This window comes from Neomonachus schauinslandi, chromosome 2 (assembly GCF_002201575.2).
Source record: "Neomonachus schauinslandi chromosome 2, ASM220157v2, whole genome shotgun sequence".
NCBI lineage: Eukaryota > Metazoa > Chordata > Mammalia > Carnivora > Phocidae > Neomonachus > Neomonachus schauinslandi.
Genome location: NC_058404.1, coordinates 133052943 through 133079965, shown reverse-complemented (window position 1 = coordinate 133079965; position 27023 = coordinate 133052943). Strand labels below are relative to the sequence as shown.

Below are 27023 nucleotides of genomic sequence, written 5' to 3'. Positions count from 1 at the left end.
ATAGCCAAACTATGGAAGCATCCCAAGTATCCACTGACAGAAAAATGGATAAAGAAAACGTGGTGTATATATGTATGTGTGTATACACACACGCACACACACAATGGAATATTACTCAGCCACAAAAAAAGAATGAAATCTTGCCATTTGCAACAACATGGATGGAGCTACAGAGTATAATGATAAGCGAAATAAGTCAGCCAGATAAAAACAAATACCATATGATTTCACTCATATTTGGAATTTAAGAAATAAAACAAAGGGGAAAGAAGAGACAAACCAAAAAAACAGACTCTTAAATACAGAGAACAAACAGGGGAGATGGGTGGGGAATGGGTGAAACAGATGAAGGGGATTAAGAGTACACTTATCTTGGGTGATGGCTATTAAGGAGGACACTTGTGATGAGCACAGCTCATCATGACCTCAGCTGAAGGCAGATGCTTAACCGACTGAGCCACCCAGGTGCCCTGAGGGATATTTTTTTAATATGTTAAAATACCTATGCCTTAGTCCTAAAGCCAGTATCTCATTTAATAGGGAAACATTAGAGACATTTCCACTAAGATCAGAAATAAGACAAAAACAACCACCATCTCTGCTACTATTCACACTGTATTAGATTAATAGGCAATATAAATAGACAAAAAAAAAATTCAAAGCATAGGAATATGTGGAAAAACTGGCAAAAGTTGAATAACATCTATATTAATTAATATCATTGTATTAATGTTAGTTTCCTGGTTTCAATAATTGTACTATGATGGTGTAAGATGTCAACATTATGGGAGCTGGGTAAAGAGTATACAGCAGGATTTCTCTATCTCAGCACTACTGATATTTGGGGTGGGGAAAATTCTTTGCTGTGGGGGGGCTTTCTTGTGCATTATAGTATTTATAGCAGCATCCATGGCCTCTCCCAACTAGGTGCCAGCAGCCCTCCCCCAACATCCCACCCCCAAACTGTGACAACCAAAAATGTCTCCAGATATTGCCAAGTATTCCACAGAGGAAGTAAAATCATCTTTTGCTAAGAATCACTGGTAAACAGGAACTCTACTATTTTTGCAACTTTCCTTAAATATAAAATTATTTGAGTTAAAAAAAAAAAAATCAATGCTCAGGTTTAGGTGGAAACTATGTTAATTGTTACCATATTCTAAAACAAAAAAATATAAAATATATTCTCAAGAAAGAAAATATAAAAAGTTATAACAAAGCATCACACTGGATGCTAAATTTAACAAAATGTGTTTAAGACAGTATTTAAAGTTTCTAAAAACGTAAAAAGTAGAAAATTGGCCCCTTCAATTATTGAAAGCTTTATTTTCCATCAACAAATCAAAAAAATTTCCATGCTGATGCACCTCTTTGTGTTCATTGATGCCTTCATCATCCATTTATTAGTGAGAGGATCAAACATCTCCATGCTACCTAAATGTTCATTTCCATCATGTCCACCTACTGCGTACACTTTACCTGTCAAACAGAGAAGCATTTTCATGATTCCAACTTAAGTAAATTGATAATTATTTATGTGTATAATATATACATAAGATCAAAATATAATTAGAATAGCTTGATAATTTTCAACAAATATTCTTCTGTTCAACATCATGAATAATGTCACTTAAATAGTCAAATGAAAATAATCATAAGCTTCTACTTAATAAAATGCCAGGAACATGCTGTTAGATATGAAGTTATTTAAATGCTCAAACACTATCCCTACTTTGGTTTCCCAACTTTTTATTACTAAGTAGATGAAATCACTAATATGCTTTCAAAGAATGTTTAATAAAATTTAAAAATGCTCAATGTTATATGAAGAAAATACAAAATTCAATACAGTATGATCAAACTTTCTAAATGAAGTTATTAAAAATACACATACAATAAATAATTTTAAAGGTTACATATAAGAATGTCAACTGTGACTTGTTTTATTAGAATGTTTTCATATTTTCCCAAAAAGAATTTACACTTCTATAATCAGAAAAAAAAAGTTATTTTTTTAAAGTCCCCTAACAATTTACCCATGGTTCTGTAATTATTTCATTTTCAGTAACCAGTAAAAAAAACTCTCATTTCAATAATTAGGTATAGAAAAGAGCTGATATATATTAAGTTCAATAAACACTTTTTGTAGTTTGATTATTTTACAAATATAACTCAGAAGAGTTTAACTCTTTATTTTAACTCCCTTTCCCCTAATACTCCTCTCCCAACAAGCACCTACATGCAAGAGATTATTCATTGAGCATCTATGGGCATAAGGCAAGTAAATAAAAAATCACCACACAAATATTTTATTGATATAGTGAAAATTTTAGAATTTAACAATTTTCTTACAGAAAGAAATTCTCAACGTTTAAATATTTTAAAAGAATGTTATCATCATATGCTATGACTTAAGACAATAATGGACCCACCTTCCACAGAGATTACACCCACGTGCCGCCTTCGACTATTCATTTCTGGCCCAAAAAACCAACTGTTTTTGTTTATAGAATAGCATTCAATACTGCGAAAGGGGTCACCAGATCCACCTCTACCACCTACACAAAACAGCACACCTAAAGGTAAAGCCAGAAAATACAGATCAAAATTATAGCTCCCTAATTTTTTTTAATTAGTGTGGAAAAAAATACTTAGAAAGTCAAAATTTTGATGAACTGCTAAAAAAATGAGTTATTTGGATAACTTCAATGTCATTATGTTACTAAAAATCTAATTTTTCCCCTTATTTGAATTCCTCAAAGAATAGGATAGATACATCAGCTATCTCTGTTTGCTAACATCCCATTATAGTATGGTTTAGATTTTCACCCACTCTGTAAAATTGCTCTTGCTAAGGTCATAACTACAACCAATAAACTCTTAATTTCTTTTTTTTTTTTTTAAGATTTTATTTATTTATATTTGAGACAGAGAGCGTGAGAGCACGAGAGCATGAGCTGGGGGAGAGGTAGATGGAGAGGGAGAGGTAGGCTCCCCGCTGAGCAGGGAACGTGATGTGGCCTCGATCCCAGGACCCCAGGATCATGACCTGAGCCAAAGGCAGATGCTTAATGGACTGAGCCACCCAGGTGCCCCTTAAGTTAATTTCTTATTGAATACAAATGCAACACTCAATATGCTGATCACCCTGCTTTTTGGGAAACTCCTTAACTCTCTTGATTTCCATAATACTGAAGTCTTTTGTTTCCAATAATTTCTCTTCCCTATGTTTCCCATGTTTCATCCTTTGCATACTTCTCACATACTTCCTATGTTCACACAGGAAAAGTACATTCCTTGATTTTAAATTCCATCTGTATCATAATGCCTTCCAAGCTACGTATCTAAGCCACATTTCCACTTGATGTCCCACAGGCACCTCAAATCCAACTTATTCAAAAGGATCACCCTTCCTCGCCTACCTGAAACCTCTTCCTTCCCCAGGGGCCCTGCCCTTCCTCTCCCTCACAATTCCACTGCTTCCTCTCCCTCACAATTCAGGCCCTCATCTGCTATTACCCAACTACTGCAAAATCCTGTCCTTTCTTATCACTTAGTAGTCTTTTTGCTTTCAGACCTTCAACAGAGTAAACTAATGAAAAGGCTCTCTCAACAGCTTTCTATTACCTAAATCAGTAGTTTCTAAAAACTTTAGCCAATGCCACTAAATTGTAGAGTTAAAAATGGCTAAAATGACAATTTTTAGATTATACATATTTCACTGCAATCTAAAAAAACCAAAAAAACTCCAGTGTGGTTCAACAATCACCTGGAAGGCATAAAATAAACCACAGACTGACGGTCCTGACCTCCAGAGTTTCTGAATCAATAGGCGTGGGGTAGATCCAAGAATTTATATTTCTAACCAGTTCCCAAGTGAATGCTTATGCTTCTTTTATACTTTGAGAACCACTGCCCTACAGGATAAAACCCAGCACAGCATAAAGGCCTTGCACTGTCCATCTAATCTTCTCCCTTCCTTTCTCTTAAACTTCATGTTCCCGCAACATGCATACAGGGCTCATCCTCAATGTTCCAATGCCAATTTTTGGTAACTATCATTCACTTAACACAGTACAGAAATGATCCATTATGCTGATATCTGTCTCCAGAGTCTAAGATAGGTTAGGACTGTATGTTAAGCATTTTGTACTAATCAGGGCTAGCACAGTGCCTGGCATGTGCTAGGCATTAAACAGATGAAAAATGAACTGAATACCCCTTTCCTTAACTGGCACCTAGAAAAACATCTGTTTATTATTGAAAACTAAGACTGAGGTTTACTTTCTCTATAAAACATTTTCTGACCCTTCCAAGGTAAAAATAACCACTCTTTTGTGTTCCCCACTATACTTATATCAACTTCCCTTTACCACTTCATTGCATTTATTTATTCACATGTCTATCTCCCTATATTGGACTGCAAGTTCTCTCAAAATAGGACTGCTATATTCTAGGTGTATCTGCATTTCTGATGCCTACCCCAGAACCTGGCATGTGGTAGGTACTAAATAAATATTGGCTGAATGACTGTATTAAAAAATGTACAGAATTGCTTGTGTCATCTTTTCCAACTCAATCCTTGATTTTCCAAATCAATACTTTAAGTCAAAGAAATTTAAAGTTGGAAGAGGCTTTAAAGATCATGTAAATCCAAATAATTTATAAATAAACAGGCCTTCAGAGATTACAAAATCTGCCCCAAATTATATTTAATGGCACAGCTGGAATTATAATCCCAGAATGTAATCTCAATGATTGAATAGATTTTCAGTAGAAACTAGTATTTCATTCCACGTTCACCTAGGAACGTGGAATGAAGGGGGGGGGGAAGCTAAAAATGGAACAAAAAGATCAGGATATAAATCCTTTCTATGCTATTTCTCTGTGTGGCCTTGGGCATGTTTTTAGCCTCTCTGAGTCTTAGTCTCTTCATCCATAAAATGGAATAACACCATCTATCTCACAGTAAGTATTGAATCCTACACTAAAACCTACTCATTAAGTTCCTGCAATCATGTAAGAGATCATGTATACAAGGGTCTACTATATGCCTACTATATGCATATAACTCAGGCTACCAAGGTGTTGTTTAAATTTAAAACTTAAAGAGGAATTTAATTAAATACACTGACTTCCTGAAACAGGATTCACAACTTAAAAAAAGCCCTACACTTCAAAAAATTTAATTCTTGACATCAACCTATAAAAAGAGGAGAATAAGCAGTCCTTTCTATGTTAAACTACAGTTCACACTTGAACAACCCAGGACTTATGGATGCCAACTTCCTGTGTAGTTGAAAATCTGCATATAACTTTTGACTCCCCCCAAACCTAACTCCTAATAGTCTACTGCTGACTGCAAGTCTTACTGGTAACATGAACAGTCGGTTAACACATTATTTTGTGTATGTATTATATACCATATTCTTACAATAGAGTAAGCTAGAGAAAAGAAAATGTTATTTAAAAAAAATCAAAAGGGGGCACCTGGTTGCCTCAGTCAGTTAAACATCTGACCCTTGACCTCAGCTCAGGTCTTGATCTTAGGGTTGTGAGTTCAAGCCCCTCACTAGGCTCCATGCTGGGTGTGGAGCCTGCTTAAAATTAAAAAAAGAAGAAGAAAGAGAGAAGACATTTATAGTGCTGTAAAAAAATGTACATATAAGTGGACCCATGCATGTAGTTCAAACCCATGTTGTTCCAGGGTCAACTGTATTTAGAAGAACAACTTCTTCATAGGTACATATATGACATTCACATTTTCTTTACCTAGATAAAATCCCACTATTCATAATCAAGTATGGCCCTTTGTTGTTATTTTTAGGCTGTTCCACAGATCTCTTTATTTGATAACTATACTGGGTAGCAACAAATGCAGATAAACTCTGTTCAGAGTACCACTTCCTGAATTCCTGGACTTTAATTTATCTTCCATCATCCCTCAAATGTATTTTCCATACTTGTAAAAAGTAACATAAGTGAACATGAATTAGGAAAATACAGTCTGAAAATTGTGGCAAATAAAGGTAAAATTGCATGCCTCCTTAAATATTAGACCTTTAGATTCTAAGAGTCTAACAATCCATTATACAAATTTTAAATGTATTTAGTGACTTTCAAGTTTGTTTGGTTTTTTTTTTTTTGTAATCTGTACACCCAACGTGGGGCTGAGCTCATGACCTCAAGATCAAGAGTGACATTGCTCTTCCAACTGAGTCAGCTAGAGGCCCCATTTAGTGCCTTTCTTTTGATAAAACACAAAAACTAGTAATACTTAAACACAAAATGTGTGTCAAGTTCCATCCTTGACAGTAGAGATATAAACCTGAATAAGATATTTACCTGCCTTTGAAGAGCTCAAAACATGTCAAATAAATAAATTTCAATGCAACACAGTAAAATAAAACAAGTGCAAACAAAGTATTCTAAAAGTACAAATAACAGAGGAATGAACTCTGCTAGAAGCATCAAGAAAACTTAAAAAAAAAAAAAAAGATATTTCAGCAGGCTCTTCAAAGTACATAGGACTCACAGCTTTTTAAAAAATTGGCTTATTACAGCGCCTGGGTGGCTCAGTCGTTAAGCGTCTGCCTTCGGCTCAGGTCATGATCCCAGGGTCCTGGGATCGAGCCCCACATCGGGCTCCCTGCTCAGTGGAGAGCCTGCTTCTCCCTCCCCCTCTGCCTGCCTCTCTGCCTACTTGAGTTCTCTCTCTCTGTCAAATAAATAAATAAAATCTTTAAAAAAAATTGGCTTATTGGCAAAACTACCTGAATCATGTCCAGTAAGAATTCACATTATATAACCATACTTGCCAATTACTACTTTAAGACAATCAGATACTAATCATCTTACAATTAAGTTTGGTAATACACTCCTTCCAGTAGAGATGATAAAATGAGTAATTTAATTACCAGCAGTTTGCTTCCTTGGGGTAGTCCGAATGGAGTATTCAAAGTCAGGTACTGCTCTGCTACTCAAGTGAAGATGGTAATTTCTTGCTTCATCCAATAAATCTCTACATTTTAGATTTTGCTTGACAATCTGTTCTTTTGCCACAACACCCATAAGAAAATCAACTGGCAACAGCGGCAAACGAACCTAAGATCATGAATAGTTGCAGATGTAAAATTTAAGTTGTAATCGGATAGTTTATGCTCTACTTTGTAATATTTTATGTTGTCTTTTTAAAACTCATTTACTACACAAAGCCTTTCTAACGTGAAGGAAGTTCAATGAGCCAAGTTCTAAAGTGATTTCTAGTATGGTCTGCACTAATGAAATCAGATTATATGTTAAATGCACCCTCCCCCCCCTTTAAATACAGATTTAAGTAGACTGGATAAAATAATTCAATTGTATTCATTCAAGTTTCTTACTTCCAAAAATGGTAGTGTCATAATCACAAGGCCCCACTGCTGCTAGAGAAAAAGCACAATCAAAACAAAATTGCCATGTTTTGTTCTTTTGCCTTTTAAAGCTAAGACTTAGAACAAATGGAAATGGGATTTCTTCATTACTTGAACACAGAAACATTCATAATATTAAATCAGTGTTATTTTCTCCAAATCAATCACCTTGGAAGGTTATATATTAAATCAGGGATGCATTCCCACTTCAAGTAGAGACACTCACCTTTCTTCCCTTAAAGATGCATTGATTTTCTAGTGGATTAAGGGGATGATCAAACCAGGTAATATGATTTTGAGTTAAAAGTACATATGCATACACACAAATAAGATAGCTGCAAGATAATGAAACTTTTCTGTTGACAAACTTGTTTTCAAAGTAATTCTAAGGCCTATTTATTATCTCCCTACTAAGATACCCTGTTGACAGTAAGTAAATAAGTAAATAAATAAGAAAAAAGCCATGGTTCTGAGGTTACAGAAGTGAAACTGGTGAGGAAAAAATGGAAAGTTATGTTTTGTGGTTCTTTCCAGATAGGAAAGTAATCCACTACAATTTAGAAACTTCATTATAAAACAATACTTATAGCTGTTTCCTCAGAACCAGTTTCTATCAGCATAAATAAAATATTTATTACTATGATTTCAAAGGGCTATTTTCAACATTCAGGTTAAAAAGCAAAGAATTATACTTCTAATTAAATGTAACAAATTCAGACTTATCCTTAAATAGCATAGTGAATAAATAGGAAAGTAAAGAGAAAGCCATTTTCACATTGTATTACACAAAGATTTCTATATTCCTTTGGATAATCCACACATTTCACAATCAATGAAACAATCTAATTTGCTTCCATATCACTTCATTTCTAATACCCAATCTTATTTCAGCCCCCTACCTGTGCAAGTGTTTCATCCAACCATTTGGAATGATGCTGAGGATTGGCAAGAAGCCACTTGATGGCTGCACTATAGACCTGCTTTTCATTCTCAATATTTAAATCACTGGAGGACAAAAGCTTATGGAGATGTTGGGGTGACACACTTACAAAGTCTTCACACTCCACTACTTCAGTAAAATGCTCACAGGCATACTGATCCGCCATGTCCATTAAGTCTATTCGGTTGTGACTTTCAGCAAAGGCTCTCACTGCCAGGCAGTTGGAGGGATGAAAATGTAACTTCATGTATTCACAACAAGCTCTAGCCACCAGTTCAACCTGTAGAATACAGGCTGCATATAAGAGGGGTTGGACATTGTCAACAGTCAAAGTGAGCCGTGAAGAATAGACAAATTTTACCAAGTCTTCAATTGCATCACCATCAAAATCTCTGATCTCAATCAGGGTTTGCTTGGCTTCAGCCATTTCAGAGAGAAACATGGCTCTGAAGTAGGGGATAACACAAGCCAATACTAGTTTGTGACAAGAGATTAGCTTTGAGCCAACCTGTTCAAAGCAAAGAAACAAAAGAAGACTCAGTTTCACATAAAAATCAGTTTTAGATCAGCATTGAGCATATGGGTAGCAAGGACAAAAACCCACGCGGATTTAGTGTATTTGTTTTAACAATGCAATTCTTTGGTCACTTATTTTAATCTAGGCCAGCTGCAATTTTCTTCTGCCAAATAAGCCACTTATCATCTATATATTGTCTATAATGTATATATACTAAAATCATAAACTATGATTTTCTATATTATCTCAAATTTCAGGAGCATTCTGTGAATAAATGAGAAGAGCAACACACATCATCTAGCACTAGTTGGGCACTATTTTTGTTTTAGGTCTGTGAGTCCCTTTCTAAAAAAAAATTTTTTTTTCCAGTCTTATTGATATAATTGACATATGACATTTTGTAAGTTTAAGTTATACAACATCGTGATTTCATATATGTATATATAATGAAATGATGGGCGCCTCGGTGGCTCAGATGGTTAAGCGTCTGCCTTCGGCTCAGGTCACGATCCCGGAGTCCTGGGATCGAGTCCCACATCGGGCTCCCTGCTCTGTGGGGAGCCTGCTTCTCCCCCTGCCTCTCTCTCTCTCTGTCTCTCATGAATAAATAAATAAAATCTTTAAAAAAAAAAAAAAGAAATGATTACCACAATGTTTATTAACTAACACCTCACATAATTACAATTTTTTCTTTCCCTGTGATAAGAGCTTTTTAAGATCTCCTCTCTTAGGGACACCTGGGTGGCTCAGTCGGTTCGGCATCCGTCTCTTGGTTTCCACTCAAGTCATAATCTCTAATGGGTCATGAGAGCGAGCCCCGTGTTGGGCTCCACACTCAATGAGGAGTCTGCTTGGGATTCTCTCCCTCTGCCCCTCTCCCCAACCCGTGCTGAGGCACGCATGCTCTCTCAAATAAATCTTTTTTTAAAAAAAGATCTCTTCGGGGAGCCTGGGTGGCTCAGTTGTTAAGCGTCTGCCTTTGGCTCAGGTCATGATCCCAGGGTCCTGGGATCGAGCCCCACATCGGGCTCCCTGCTCTGCAGGAAGCCTGCTTCTCCCTCTCCCACTCCCCCTGCTTGTGTTCCCTCCCTCACTGTGTCTCTGTCAAATAAATAAATAAAATCTTTAAAAAAAAAAAAGATCTCTTCCCTTAGCAACGTCTAAATATACAACAGTATTATTAACTTCAGTCACCATGTCAAGCACTATTCTAAGTGCTTTTCACATATTAACTCACTTAATTGTCCCAATGCCCCTATAAGTAGGTACTATTATGATCCACTATTTAACAGTGAGAACACTGAAGCACAGAATAAATAAACCACTATTTAGTAGTATTTACTATGAGCTTAACTGAAGTTTTTTCATTTCTTAAATTATTTTGAAATAACGTAATAGAAACACTGAAATCTTACCACCTTATTTGTCGAAAAATTACACTACTGTCAATAGTTTGCTGTTATTGACACAGTAAACTTTGCTGTCACTAAATCTGTTCACACTCCATTATTTCCTACAGATAAATTCCTAAAAGTAGAAATGGTATTTCAAAGTATAGGTGCAGTTTGGATGTACACTGCTAAATTGTCTATTTCTGATCTACCTACAATATTTGTGCCGTATTTTGACTGCTTATTAAAAAATATGTCCATTTGATGAATGAAAATATTATCCCACTGTTTTAGTTTATCTTTTACTAATATCATTGAGTCATTCATTAATTTTGGGCTATTTGTATCTCTTCTATGAACTTTTTCCTATGTGACTTTTTTCGTATGTATTTTTAAGAACTCCTCATACATTTAGAGTGTGAGTCATTTGTCATATTTATTTCAAGCTTTTCTCTTTTATGACGTACTTTTTTTTATTCACCCCCTATAGATTTTTACACAATGAAATCGATCTTTGTCTTTATTATTTCTGCCTTAGATGTTATGCTTAAAATTGGAATCATTCTAATAGTCCATAAATGTTAACTTCTGGTATTCCAGTATTTTCATGGCTTTATTGTTTTACACTTACATCTTTATTTCCATCTGGAAGTTTTTGGTACTGAGTATCCAGTTTTCCAAGCACTTTATGTTAAATAATCATTAAGTACAAGTAATAGGATAGTGTTTTATAAATTTTCCTGTTTGCCTGTAGCATTTTGACTGTACAATACACTTATAGTTGTGTCTCATTATTTGGGAATGAATTTTAAAATGAGAACTTCTAAAGAAAAAGGCCTGAGGAGTATTACAATGTATAAAGGCTTTTGTTTATAAATGTTCCTCCCTGACCTTTTTTCACTAACGTGGAAGAAAAATGAATATCCCTTCAACAAATACAAGATAATCATTTCTGTTAGTTATACTATATTTAATTTTCTAAAAGAATTCACAAGGCAAGATTTAGATTCTATTGAGATTCAAGGTGTAACCTAGACTAAAGCAGAAAGCTTGGCATGTTTTCAAATTCACTTCAGTCCTAAAATGGGATCTGAAACCTGATATTAAACATTTTAAAAACAGGTTAAAAATATCCTTTTTTTAAGAATATCTGCATATGCTGGTGGCGCCTGGGTGGCTCAGTCATTAAGCATCTGCTTGGCTCAGGTCATGATTCCAGAGTCCTAGGATCGAGTCCTGCATTGGGCTCCCTGCTCCACGGGAAGCCTGCTTCTCCCTCTCCCACTCGCCCTGCTTGTGTTCTCTCTCGCTGTCTCTCTCTCTGTCAAATAAATAAACAAAATCTTTAAAAAAAAAAAAAAAGAATATCTGCATATGCCATCATTGAGATTTAGTTTCTATGTAAATATCTGTAAATGTCAAGACATAAATCTGCTTCAACAACTTGCCGTTACATAAAATAGAATTCTACAATTTCCAGTTAAACATTAACACTGCTTTCTTATCCAAACTGTATAAATCGATGGACCACAAATTATTTTCATATTGTTCATGAAGATTTGTCTTGCAATAACTCTTTTAATTTGATTCAAATAAACTAAAATTTGAATATTTAATACACACACACACAATCACACCCCCTATGTGCCCTTTTAGAATAAATACCCATCTTAATTTTAAAAAGGTCTTTGAGCCATGTGTATGAATAGCAACATCAAAATATTTGGCTTTTTATGCACTGATTCTCCTTTGACATTATACAGTCTCATTATATTACTGAAAGTTTATTTCTATATTCTTCTGCTCTGGTACATAAAAATAATTATCAATTACCAAAAACATTTCATCAGAAATTTAGGAATGAAAGAACATTTCATCAGAAATTTAGAAATGAGGGATGCCTGGGTGGCTTAGTCGGTTAAGCGTCTGCCTTCAGCCCAGGTCATGATCCCAGGGTGCTGGGAACGAGCCCCGCATTGGGCTCCCTGTTCAGCGGGGAGTCTGCTTCTCCCTCTGCCTGCTTCTCCCCCTGCTTGTGCTCTTTCCCTCTCTTTCTCTCTTGCTCTCTCAACTAAATAAAATCTTTAAAAAAAAAAAAGAAATTTAGAAATGAGGGACACCTGGGTGGCTCAGTCAGTTAAGCCTTTGGCTCAGGTCATGATCCCAGGGTCCTGGAATTGAATCCCGCATCAGGCTTGTTGCTCAGTGGGGAGCCTGCTTCTCCCTCGGCCTGCCACCTCCCCTGCTTGGGCATGCTTGCACTCTCTCTCTCTCTCTGACAAATAAATAAAGTCTTTTTAAAAACCTGCATAATGGAAACAATGGATAACATTTTAGGGATCGAATAAACAAGGAACGACAAATATAAATATTTAAATAGCTCCTTTTCTGAACATGAAAAAAATCAAAATATCAATTTATTACTTGAACGTCAGAAAGTAAAAGTGATCATTTATTATACTGTTTAACACAGAATGCTTAAGTGTTAAATATAAAATCACCTCCTCCTTTATCATTTTTCTTTTATTAGATTATGTCTGCCTTCCAGTCAGGAGTTATCTGTTACATTTATAAGTCTAATAATTTTATCATTTCTACCTCTTGGAAGTATGCTAGTAAAATGTAGTTCATATATTTTGTTTCCCTGAAACCTTTTGGAGGACTTATTCATATCTGGTCATTTAAAAGTTTGACACCAAAAAATTATGACACTTAGTCTTGAAAGTATTTATTAGAATTCTATAAACATTTGTTTAAAAAAATTACAGAAACATGTACTTCAAAGAAAAAGAAGCCAAATGATATGAATAAAACATATTCAGTGGCAGCATCAACAGGTGATGTAGGGGATTTCCCTCCTCTAATAATCTGTTAACCTCTTAATTAAGTAAAATTAACTATAATCTTTAATAAGAATTACATTTCCTCAAACTACATAAAGCATGAGTATAAGCATCTTTGTGAATGTTACTCCTGTTGATCTATAACATATAATTTAAGCATTATGAGTGCCATGCAATACCTCTGCAAGACAAATTTCCCCATCCTTTATCCAACCAAATTGTTGCCCTTAAGAAGCTTGCCCCATACCTAATTTTAGACCTGCTACTGGATATACTCTTTAAAATGTTTTCATTAATAAACAAAATAATATATAAACAAGTTTTACCTCTCCCTGGAATGACCTCAAGACAATAATCTCTTATGTGAAGCCTTTCCAATCACCTCTCAGGCATAATTCATAAATCCTCTCCTATGCTACCATAAAAATAACACAAAAATGATAATCACTAAATTGTACTATCATTAGCTGTGTTTGTGCCTATCTCTGGCTAAATTTCAAATGCCTTCAAGGCAAGAAAAGATGATTGTTCAAATTTCAAGTTTATTTATACTCTCCACGTACTAGAGTAAGACCTTAGTAAATATACGCTAAATAAACTTGTTATTTCTAATATAGGTGCTCATTTTGGAATTTAAAAATCAGCTAATGACCTTATATACAAATAATAAAATCTGGATAACTGCATTTTTTTTAAAAAAAGATTTTATTTTATTTTTTTAAAGATTTTATTTATTTATTTGAGAGAGAAAGAGACCACAAGTGGAGGTAAGGGCAGAGGGAGAAGCAGACTCCCCGCTGAGCAGGGAGCCCAATGCAGGGCTGGATCCCTGCACTCCAGGATCATGTCCTGAGCCAAAGGCAGATGCTTAACTGACGGAGTCACCCAGGTGCCCCTAAAGATTTTATTTTTAAGTAATCTCTATACCCATCGTAGGGCTCAAATTTACAACCCCGAGATCAAGGGTCACACACTCCACTGTCTGAGCCAGCTCAATGATCTTTCTAAAATGTGTGTATTGGGGCGCCTGGGTGGCTCAGTCGTTAAGTGTCTGCCTTCAGCTCAGTTCATGATCCCAGGGTCCTGGGACCGAGCCCCGGGCTCCCTGCTCTGCAAGAGGCCTGCTTCTCCCTCTCCCACTCCCCCTGCTTGTGTTCCCTCTCTCACTGTGTCTCTCTCTGTCAAATAAATAAAATCTTTAAAAAAAATAAAATAAAATGTGTGTCCTAAAAGCAATAATGGTCAAAGGAAACATACTAATAAAAGAACGTAGAAGACTTTATATTAAAGAATAATCCTAAAAGTTATATGAATATAAAAAGTGAAGTTTATGTTGAACAGAGCATTATAAATTATCCATAACCCCATTTGACTTAGCTGTTCTACAACAGTTAAAATTCTGACAGCTGAAGAAATGTTGAATTAGAGTTAAGAAACAATCCAATATTAGACCTGTTAAAAGATTAAGTTGTAATACTTTTTAAAGATTTTATTTATTTATTTGTCAGAGAGAAAGAGAGCACAAGCAGGGGGAGCAGTGGGCAGGGGAAGAAGCAGACTCCCCACTGAGCAGGGAGCCCGATTTGGGACTCGATCCCAGGACCCTGGGATCATGACCTAAGCCAAAGGCAGACCCTTAACTGACTGAGCCACCCAGGCATCCCAAGTTGTAATACTTTAATCAATAGGAACAAAATACACCACAGCAGAATTATCTGATACCCTTGGAACAACAATAATAGTACACATAATGATCCAAATAGAGGATATTTGTGATCTATTTTATACCAAGCCTGCCATAAGGACTTAGCTTGTATCAATTCACTTATTCCTCACAAAAACCTAATCATGACTCTAATTTTATAGTTGAAAAAGTAAAAATGATAGTCCCTTTAATGAAGTGTTTCTTATTCCCAAAAGATCTCTGTCACTGTTTAAAACACAGTATTTTAGTTTTCAACCACTGATTCTGTGGGAGTTTTTATTTCAATCTATTGCCTAAGTTACACAATAAAGTTATGAGTTTAGTTCTCACTTGCCCTAAAATGGCTATATCCCTATTTTTTACTTAAGAAACTTTGTATGTACTATGTTGTGAAAATCATTCTAAAATTCAATTATAAAATTTATAAAATCAATACTTATTTTCCATTCATACATTGCTATGCTGAATGATAAGTGACTGAATTCAAATAATCTATTTTACAGTTTTTGTTTTTGCCAAAGCCAGTGTGGGTCACTGAATTTCACAGCAAGGGTGAACATTAGAACAATGGCATAAAATTAAACATACCATACAGAACAAAAAAACTTGTGTTCCTACATTAAAATATATACATGGCTAAATTTCACACAGAGCTAGAATTATATAATGGTTTTCTTCTCAACCTCTTAGGACCCAGAAATACATAGGGAATAGTAACAGTTTATTCGCAATATAATACTATAGTCCCAGACATTCTGGACCTGAAACTCAAAGCTTATGCTTTCAGTTTATAGACTTTTGTTGAGTGTCCTCTGATTCTTCAGGTGGGTCTTCAATCCCTATGACTCAGCTCTAAAAACTTGCCTGATCAAGAGCAGAAAGCAAAATCTAAGAGATTCCAAAGTGGCAAATCAAATGTGGAAAATGCTCCATGAATGCATATGAATCACCAAAAAAATTTTCATATTACACTGACATAGAAGAATAGTAAAAAAAAAGTACCTTAAACAAGTAATGACAAACAATTAGAACATGGATTCTTCCACACTGCTTTATCACTCTTCCAATTTTACTAAAACTGTCTTTTTCAGAATAACATGATTCTATAGACCACAGACTTAAAATTTACTACACTTTTCCATCCAAGTCTAAATAGATTCTACTTCACTATCAGGTATAGATAATCTCACTCAAGAGACAACTGTTTTAAAGTAGCGGTTAAATTACCAGATAGGAACATATACTAAAATACTAGTGCAGCTATATAAACAACCAAGACTTCCTAACTTTCTAAGTAATTTCTAAATTCATGAGTTAAAAGCTTACTGGTCAACAGCACTTTATTAATTTCATTAATAATAACTATTTAATGTTTTAAAGTTGCAGAACTCTCAGAAGTTAAATTAACTAAGAAATAATGAATATTAACATTTAATTAGTACAATAATTTTATCTTATGCTAACCTCCCTTTATATACCTTCCCTTATGTCCTTTCACCTTCAATAAAAAAGGATGAAGACTAAAACTATCTTGACTATAACAAGTAAGTATGGCACCAAAAATCTGCCTTGTGTGGTTCTAGAAACCTTCATTTTTCATAATGCAATAAAGAGGTTGAAAAAGAAAAAAAGAGAGTCTCACCTTTAGTGTGACATCACAGAGTTCTCCATTTTCATAAAACCGAAGAAGGGAACCATGAAAATCTTTCCAAGCTTCATTTGCTTCAAAGATAAAGGAGTCTTCTCCATCACCATCACTAATTGAAGACCTATTCTTTATTTGCTGGTGCTGCTGCCTTTTCCCCTTTGTGCAGTGATTCCTAGCTTGTTTTGCATTCACAGATTCTGAAGCCATTTGTAACACTCTTCTTTTAATATAGCTCTCTTCTCAAACATCCCATTTATTCTTTTGTAAAGAGTGGGGAAAGGCAGAAGGTAGATGCTGCCCGCTAACCTTCAGACATTTTTCGAAATCCACTCAAATTGTCATTGTCCAGTTTCCTGAGATTAAAAAACAAATAAAACAATAAAAATTCACCAAAAGAAAAAAATCATTGGTAATTAGTTTACCAAAGCTACATATGTAAAATGACCACATAAATTATTACTTAAAAAAGAAAAAGTAACTTTGTAGCTTTATGATAAATGTCATAGAAGTTACCTCAGCTAATTATTTCAGTGAAGGAATGCCTTTAAAATCTAATTTGAAAATTCTGGGAAGATGGTGGAATAGAAGCATCAGGTCTTCCCCACCTAGGCAACAATTGCACTGGCAGAATCTGCCTAATATAACTATTTTGGAATTCTGTGGAGTCTGGTGGAGGCTTGCAATTTCCAGGGAAAGACTTGAGATGTTTAGTTTTGGTCAATTTCAGCAGTAGCAGCAGCCCATCCCCACATCCTCAGTCAAGTGGCAAGTAAGCAGCTGTGTGCAGGTTCCTGAGAGCTTGCACAGTTTTCAGGAGTCAGGGTGGACAAAAATGACCCAGTCCTCCAAATATCAGGGATCTCTGCTGATTGCTGACTACAGCTTCTGATCACAGAGGTGTAGATAAAGAGGTGGAGAGCCATGTTAATACACCTCCACCTATTGTTGCAAGTCCCTCCCTCTTGGCTGAAGTCACTTCCAGAGGATTTAAAAGGCTTGTGTCCTTCCTTCCCACTCATTTGTTTTTCTTTTTCTCTTTTCAGAAGACAATATAAAATAAGAGTATATACAAGGAAAATTAGAAAGTGACAATGCATGCCAAAGGAAATGCTTAGAAAAGACCTAAGACGACCTTAAATTATACCTCAGGTTGATCTTCAGCAGAGAGATGGCCTACAATAATCAAAAAGAGGGGGGCAAAAAGTAATAAAAAATAGCAGACCTTAAAGAAGAATTGGATTAAATCTGGACACTGATTTCCAGAATTACTACATTATTAGATTCAAATGCCCAGTGTTCAAAAAAAAAATCAAAAGGGAAACGGTGGGAAACAATTGGGGGGGGGGGGGCAGGTGGACAAACAACAAACTGTCCTAAAAAAAAGGAACTAACGGGATTTATACTAAATGAAGACTTTAAAACAACTCTTTTAAAGATGCTTCAGGGGCTAACTGAACATAATAAAAAAAATAAATAAATAAAGATGCTCAAAGAACTAAAGGAAGATGTGGAGTCAGGAAAACAATATCATCAAACAGAAAAACTAAATAGATACCAAAAAGAGTTTCTGGAACTGAAAAGTACAATAACTGAAATAAAAAATTCACTAGAGGGACTCAGGACAGATTTGAACAGGCAGAAGAATTATCAACCCTGAAGCAAGACAATGGAAATTACTGACTCTCAGGAAAAAATTGAAGAAACATGAGCAGAACCTAAAAGGCTTGTGGAACATCACACAGACCGATATGCACATTGTAGGAATCCTAGAAGAGTAAGAAAGAGATAAAGGGGAAGAGAGACTATTTAAAGAAATAATGACTAAAAACTCCCCAAATTTGATGAATATAAACATTCAAGAAGTTCTACAAAAGAGAACTCAAAGAAAACCACACCAAGACATTATAATCAAGTTTCCAAAAGACAAAGATAAAAAGAGAATCTATAACACAACAAGAGAAAAGTGAATCATCAGATACAGGATTCCTCAATAAGAGTATCAGATTTTTTTATAAGAAACTTCAGAAGCCAGAAAGGGTGGGCAGATATGTTCAAGGTACTAAGAGACAAAAACTGTCAATCAAAAATATTGTATCTGGCAATAATATCCTTCAAAAGTGAGGGAAGAATTAAGACATTCCCAGATAAACTAAAGCTGGGACAGTTTGTGACCATTAGACCCAGCCTGCAAGAAATATTCAAGAGAGACTTACAAGGTTAAATGAAAGAATGCTAAACAGTAACTCAAAGCCATATGGAAAAATAAAGAGTTCAGTAAAAGTAAATACATGGGTAATTACAAAAGCTGGTATTACTGTAGCAATGGTTTGTAACCACATTTTGTTTTCTACAGATTTAAGAGACTAATACATCTAAAGAAGAAAAAGCAAATATTAAGGTAAAAGCTGATATTACTCTAACTTTCATTTATAACACCAAATCTTATTTCCTATACAACCTAAGGGGGACTAATTTAAAATAAATTGAAAATTAAAAATGAAAAATTTTAGATCAAAATTTAATAATTACTAATTGTGTCCAAAGACACAAACAAGTTAAAATGAAAAGGATGGAAAAAATATTCCACGCAAATAGTAACCAAAAGAGAGCAAATACAGCTATACTAGTACCAGATAAAATAAAGTTTAAGTCAAAAAATGTTACAAGAAACAAAGAAAGATATTATATATTAACAAAGGATCAACACAGCAAGAAGATATAACAAAGATTTATGCCTGTAATGACAAATCATGAAAATACATGAAGCAAAAACTAAAAGAAATGAAGTGACAAATAAATAGTTCCAGAATAATAACTGGAGACTCCAATACTCCATTCATAATAATGCATAGAACAACCAGACAGAAGAAATAGAGAACAACACACACAATAAACCCACTAGATCTAAGACATAAAAAGAACACTCTACCCAACAACACAATACACATCCTTCTCAAGTGCACATGGGACATTTTCCAGAATTGTACAAATAAGTCTCAAAGATTTAAAAAGATAAACAGCATACCAAGTATCTTCTAACTACAAAAGGATGAATTTAGACATCAATGACAAAAGAAAAATGGAAAATTGGCAGGACTGGGAAAAATAATACACTTTTAAACAACCAATGGATCAAAGAGGAAATCACAAGGGAAAACAGAAAATACTTAGCAAATGAAAACAAAAACACAACATACCAAAACTGATAGTAGCCACAGTGAAAGCAGTGCTAAGGGGGAAACTTATGCTATAAACATATAAACATATTTTTAAAAATCTCAAAATCTCAAATCAAAAATCTCAAATCTAGCTTTACAACTTAAACTAGAAAAGGGGGGGTGCCTGAGTGGCTCAGTCGGTTAAGCGTCTGCCTTCGGCTTAGGTCATGAGCCCAGGGCCCTGGGATCGAGCCCCCCATCGGGCTCTCTGCTCAGCGGAGAAGCCTGCTTCTCCCTCTACCTGCCATTCTGCCTATCTGTGCTCTCTCTCTCTCTCTCTGTCAAATAAATATATAAAATCTTAAAAAAAAAAAAAAAACTAGAAAAGGAAAACAAACTAAACCCAAAGCTAGCAGAAATGAAATTAAGATTAGAAGAGAGATAAATGAAAAAGAAAACAGATACACAATAGAGGAAAACAAACCAAAAGTTGGTTCTTTGAAGAGATCAACACAATTGACAAAACTTCAGCTGAATCAAGTAAGACAAAAAGATAGAAGGTTCAAATTAATAAAATCAGAAATGAAAGTGGGAACATTACTTCTGACTCTATAAAAATAAAAAGAATTATAAGAGAATACTATGAACAATTGTACAACAAATTGAGTATGAAATTGACAAGTTTCTAGGAAACAAAATCTAAATCACAAAGACATAGAAAATCTGAATAGACATAACTATTAATAGAAGATTGAATCAATAATCAAAAATCTCCCAACAAATTAAAGACTTAGACCTAAGGGCTTCACTAGTGAATTCTATCAAACATTTAAAGAAGAACTAATACTATTCCTTCCAATCTTTCCCCCCCAAAATTGAAGAGGACAGAAAACATCCTAACTCATTCAATGAGGCCAGCATTACCCCGATATCAAAGTTAAACAAAGACTATGAGAAAACTACAAACCTATAAATCTTAGGAACACTGATGCCTGAAATCATAAAACTCCTAGAGGAAAACACAGAGGAGAAACTTCATGACACTGGATGTGGCATGATTGCTTGGATTTAACACCAAATGCACAGACAACAAGAAAAGAAACAGACAAATGGGACTACATCAAACTTTAAAATGTCTGTGCAGCACAGGAAACAACACAGTGAAAGGGAAACCCACAGAAAGGAAGAAAATATTTGCAAGCCATATACATATACATATATATATATATAAAGAGTTAATACCCAGAAAAAAGTCCTTCAACTCAACAATAACAACAAAAACCCTCAAACAGTCCAATTTAAAAATGGGCAAAGGACCTGAATAGACATTTCTCAAAAAAAAAAAAGAAATGACCAACAAACACATGAAAAGATGTTCAAAATCACTATCAGGAGTATGCAAATCAAGACCCCAAACCATTAGGATGGCCACAATCAAAAATTCAGAAAATAACAGGGTGCTGGATGGCTCAGTCGTTAAGCGTCTGTCTGCCTTTGGCTCAGGTAATGGTCCCAGGGTCCTGGGATCAAGCCCCACATCAGGTTCCCTGCTTGGCGGGAAGCCTGCTTCTCCCTCTCCCACTCCCCCTGCTTGTGTTCCGTCTCTTCCTGTGTCTCCCTCTGTCAAATAAATAAATAAAATCTTTGAAAAAAAAATTTTTTTTTCCCCCAGAAAATAACAAGTATTGGCCAGGATGTGGAAAATTGGAACCCTTATGCACTGTTGCTAGGAATGTTAAGATGGTACAGATGTAAGGTGCAGGAGGAAAATAGCAGATTGGGAGGATTCTGAGCTCACCTCGTCCCACAAACACACCTAGAAAGCCTCATCAGAGGAACTAACGGGATGCCTGGGTGGCTCAGTCCGTTAAGCGTCTGCCTTCGGCTCAGGTCATAATCCCAAGGTCCTGGATTCAAGTCCCGCATCAGGCTCCTTGCTCAGCAGGGAGCCTGCTTTTCCCTCTGCCTGCTGTTCCCCCTGCTTGTGCGTGCTCACTCTCTGTCTCTCTGACAAATAAATAAAATCTTAAAAAAAAAAAAAAAGAGGAACTAACTTAGAAAATGACCCAAAGACTGGCAGAACAAACTTTCCAAAGTTAATCATGGGGAAGAGGTTACATAAAAAAAGGGTAAGAGGGACAGAGACATAATCAGCAAACTAACTCCTGGCAAGACTAACCACAAATGGGAGGGTTACCACAATCACAGAGAAGGGAGAAGAAGACCCCACATGAGACTTGCACTGGAAAAACAATCTCCACATTTGGCTTTGAAAACCAGTAAGGATTAAATAACTTCATGTTTTTACAATCAGTAGGGCTTAAAATCAGCAAGGCCTGGCTTGCTGAAGGTGATAGGAAACTGAGTCCTTGCCCTGAAAGACCCAGCATAAAAGCAACAATTTGAAAAGCACCTGGGGTATGAAGGAAGAAGAGTTATTTAATCTCAGAACATATGCTGGAGAGGCAGGGATCTTAAGAAGACTTCTTCAAGGACAAAAGAGCCGGCGGGTGTCATTTCTCTTTCCACCCCCAAGCAGAGAGAGCTGGACACTTCTGAACACACTCCATCTAGGTTGCTAACACCACACGCCCTGACCCTACATTCTCCTGCAGATCTGCCCCATCCAATCCTGTCCCACTTGGCAAGCATCCCTCCAAAGCAGCCCAATTGGGGAAGAGCACCACTTCAAAGTGACTCCTGCACTGGGAAGATAACCACACACACCAGTGCAACTGCAGCCTCAGAAGACTTACTGAGGGCAGGCATCTGGTCTGATTGCAGGCCTGCAATCAGATAAAAAGAGCCAAAAGAAAAGAGATGAAGAACTCAGTATCTGAAATTAAAATTGTATACACTAGAGGGAATCAATACCAGACTAGAAAAGGCAGAAGAATGGATAAGCAAATCAGAAGACAGAGTAATGGAAAGCAACCAAGATGAACAAAAAAAAGAGAATAAAAAAAATTAGAATAGGTTATGGGAATTGACTGACATCATCAAGTGTAATAATACTTGCATTATAGTGATCCCAGAAAGAGAACAGGAGAAAAGGGGAGAGAAAACTTATTTGAAGAAAGAATAGCTGAAAACTTCCCAAATCTGGGGAAAGAGATATCCACATCTAGAAGGCACAGAGAACGCCCAAGAAAATAACCCCCAATGAGGTCTACGCCATGATACATAACAAAGTGGCAAAAAGTAGTGAAAAAGAGAGAATTTTAAAAACAGCAAGAAAGGGGGCACCTGGGTGGCTCAGTCATTAAGCGTCTGCCTTTGGCTCAGGTCATGGTCCCAGAGTCATGGGACTGAGCCCGCCATTAGGCTCCCTGCTCAGCGGGAAGCCTGCTTCTCCCTCTTCCACTCCCCCTGTCCCCCTGCTTGTGTTCCCTCTCTCGCTGTGTCTCTCTCTGTCAAATAAATAAATAAAATCTTTAAAAAAATAAAATAAAAACAGCAAGAGAAAAGAAAACAGTTACTTGTATATAAGGGAAACCCCGTAGGGCTATCAGCTGAATTTTAGGCAGAACATTGCAGGCCAGAAGGGAGTGGCATGATAGAGTCAAAGTGCTGAAAAGAAAAAACCTGCAACCAAGAATACTCTACCCAGCAAGGCTATCATTCAGAAAAGGAGAGATAAAGAGTTTCCCACACCAACAAAAGTTAAAGGGACTTCTTTGAGTGGAAAGGAACAACCATAATCAAGAGTAAGAAAATTAGGGAAGGAACAAATTTCACAGGTAAATACAAATATAATAAAAGTACTAGATCAATCAGTTATAAAACCAGTACAGAGGTTAAAGCACAAAAGTAGTAAAAATCAATTATTTCTAAAAAGTCAGCCAAGGGATTCACAAAAGGATATGAAGTATTATATCATATACATAAAATGTGGGGATTAAAGATTTAGTGCTTTTAGAATGGGTTCAAAGTAAGCAACCATCAGCTTAATATAGACTGGTATATGCATAAAATATTACATGTGAACTTAATGGTAACCACAAATCAAAAATCTGTAATTGATATGCAAAAAATAAACAAAAAGGAATCCCCAAGCATATCACTAAAGAAAGCCATCAAACCACAAGGAAAGAAAGCAAGGGAAGTAACAGAGAAGTACACAAAAACAACCATATAAAGTAACAAAATGGCAATAAGTACATACCTATCAATAATTACTTTGAATATAAATTAACTAAATGCTATAATCAAAAGACATAGGTTGACTGAATGGATATAAAAGCAAGATCCATCAATACACTGCCTACAAAACACCTCAGATCTAAAGACACATGCAGACTGAAAGTGAAGGGATTAATTTATCATACAAACAGATGTGAAAACAGAGCTGGGAATGTCCACAATAGCCAAAACATGGAAAGAGCAGATGAACAGATAAAGAAGATGTGTGTAGACACACACACACACACACACACACACACAGGAATATTACACAGCCATCAAAAAGAATGAAATCTTACCATTTGCAATGATGTGGCTGGAACTAGAGGATATTATGCTAAGCGAAATAAGTTAATCAGAGAAAGACAATTATCATATGATCTTATTGATATGTGGAATTTAAGAAACAAGGCAGAGGATCATAGGGGGAGAGAGCAAAAATTAAGCAAGACAAAACCAGAGAGGGAGACAAACCATAAGAAACTCTCAATCTTAGGAAACAAATTGAGGGTGGCTGGAGGGGAGGTAAGTGGGGGGATGGGGTAATGGGTGATGGGCATTAAGGAGGGCACTTGATGGAATGAGCAATGGGTGTTTGTTATATGCAACTGATGATTCTCTAAATTCTACCTCTGAAACTAATAATATGCTATATGTTAATTAAATTGAATTTAAATTTAAAAATTTTTTAAATGAAAATAAAGCTGGGGTAGCAATATTTATACTGAACAAAATAAATTTTAAAACAGAGACTGTGACAAGAGACAAAGGAAACCACATAATGATAAACAGCACAATCCAACAAGAGGATATAACAATTCTAAATATTTATGCACACAGCATAAAAGCACCTAAATACATAAACCATTAACAGACGTAAAGAAAAGAATTTCAGTAATACAATAACAGTAGGGGACTTTAACACCCTCACTTACATTAATGGATAGATCATCCAGACAGAAAATCAACAAGGCAACAATGGCTTTGAATGACACATTGGATCAGATAGATGTATTCAGAACATTCCATCCCCAAACAGTGGAACAATGAATGGGCTAACCTAGAAATCAAAGAGGAAATCACAAAATACACAGAGACGGACTAGACGGCACCAGCTGGCATACAGCTCCTTAGATGCCATGGCTTCAATAGCATGGTAGCTCCCACCAGGTGTGAGCATCACCAGCCTCTCCCCCAGAAGGCCATTGCAGTCCGCCACCCCCTGCTCCTCTGTAACCATGTGCTCACTGAAAGTCTGTAATCAAATGCCAGTATGTCAGAGGAGACGCAACAGGTCTCAGTGGAGTGTGCTACTCAGACACTGAATATAGGGAAGGACACTTTAGCCCATATTAAGGAGTTTAACAAGAAGTACAACCCCACCTTGCACGGCATCGTGGGGAGAAACTTCCGTAGTTACGTGACACATGAAGCCAACACTTCATCTACTACTACCTGGGCCAAGTGGCCATTCTTCTGTTCATACTTGGTTAAAAGCATGTATTGGGTGTCACATACCCAGTGGTCCACTCAAAAACAAGGACTATAGCCTAAATTCCAAACACCAGAGACTGAAATCTTAAGCCTTGCATGAGAGAACACCCTGATCTATGAACCCCTATGGGCATTCTCTGTACAATTTTGTTATTGGTTATTAAATTAGCAAAACAAAACAAAGGCAAATGAAAATGAAAACACAATGGTCCAAAATCTTTGGGATGCAATAAAAACTGTTCTAAGGAAGATTAAGCAGTACAGGCTTACCTCAAGAAGCAAGAAAAATCACAAATAAAAAACCTAACCTTACACCTAAAGGAACTAGAAAAAGAAAAAGCCCAAAACCAGAAGGAAGGAAATAATAATGATTAGAGCAGAAATGAAATAGACCCCCCCCCAAAAAAATCAATAAAACCAGCAGCTGGTTCTTTGAAAAGATCAATAAAATATATAAACCTTTAGCCAGACTTATCGAAAAAAAAAAAAGAGGAATCAAGTAAAATCAGAAATGAAGGAGAAATAACTGACACCCCAGAAATTCAAATGGTTATAAGAGAATATTAGGAAAAATTATACGCCAACAAATAAGAACAACCTATAAGAAACAACCTATAAGAAATGGATAAATTCCTAGAAGCATAACCTTGCAAAACTGAATCAGGAAGTAACAGAAAATTTGAAAAGACTGACTACTGGCAATGAAATTAAATCAATAACCAAAAAGTTTCTCAAAAACAAAAGTCCAGGACCAGATGGTTTCAGAGACATTTCTACCACACATTTAAAGAAGAATACCTATCTTTCTCAAACTATTCCAAAAAATAGAAGAGAAAGGAAAGCTTTCAAATTTATTCTAAAAGGCCAGCATTGCCCTGATACCAAAAAAAGATAGACACTACAAGAAAAAGAAAACTACAGGACAATATCTCTGATGATCATACATACACACCTATGATAAAGTTTAATATATAAGTTAGACACAGTAAGAGATTAACTATTAATATAACAATTATAACCAATATATGATAGTAAAAGTTATGTGAATGTGCTCTCTCAAAATATCTTACTGTATTACACCCACACTTCCTGTGATGTGAGATGACAAAACGCCTACATGATAAGATGAAGTGAGATGAATGACACAGGCATTACGATGTACTGTTAGGCTACAACTGACCTTCTGATGATCATCAGGAGGATGATCCTCCATCTACTTCTCAACAGCAGCTGACCTCACAAAACTGAACCTGCAGAAAATGAAGCCAGGGATAAAGGAGGGGTGAGGGGACCACCGTACTGTGAAATGTACCAATCTTGCCTGGATTATAACAGCCCCCATTAACCAATCACCACGGCCCTATCATCCCTAAACATCTATTATAGGCAATGCTGCCAGACTTATCTAGCTCTCAGTGTCAATTCCAAACTGTTTGATGTATGTAGTTGAAACTGCTTATCCTGGCATTCATTGCTCTGATTCCAACTTACCTTCTAGTCTTTTCCTCCATTAATTTTTGATATAAAGTAGGGGAGAGGAGGGGGAAAGGCTACTTACTAAACCACTATGTGTCACATATTTTGCCAGAAATCTTATATAAACTTTCTCATGTAAACATCATGAATACATTATAGATGGTCTAAACATCCCTGATTTGCCCAAAGTGACACAAATAGAGCCTGGGAACTTAGGATTTTTTTTTTTTAAAGAGTTTATTTATTTATTTGAGAGA

At 35.8% G+C, this 27023-nt stretch overlaps 1 protein-coding gene and 1 pseudogene across 3 annotated transcripts in view; one reads left to right on the top strand and one right to left on the bottom strand.

Moving 5' to 3' along the window:
• KLHL8 (kelch like family member 8) overlaps nt 1-27023 on the bottom strand; it is a 59785-nt gene that overhangs the window by 11275 nt on the left and 21487 nt on the right. For 2 of the 3 annotated variants that reach the window (XM_021702376.2, XM_044912914.1), the window contains exons 2-6: nt 16451-16809; nt 8312-8860; nt 6918-7104; nt 2433-2576; nt 1368-1479 (exon numbers count right to left, since the gene is read on the bottom strand). In XM_021702376.2, the coding sequence (XP_021558051.1) occupies nt 1368-1479; nt 2433-2576; nt 6918-7104; nt 8312-8860; nt 16451-16663 (1205 nt within the window). In that variant the 5' untranslated portion in view covers nt 16664-16809. The remainder of the gene's footprint in view (nt 1-1367; nt 1480-2432; nt 2577-6917; nt 7105-8311; nt 8861-16450; nt 16810-27023) is intronic. The other variant, XM_021702378.2, reaches the window with a different exon arrangement.
• LOC110591395 lies at nt 25046-25290 on the top strand (annotated as a pseudogene).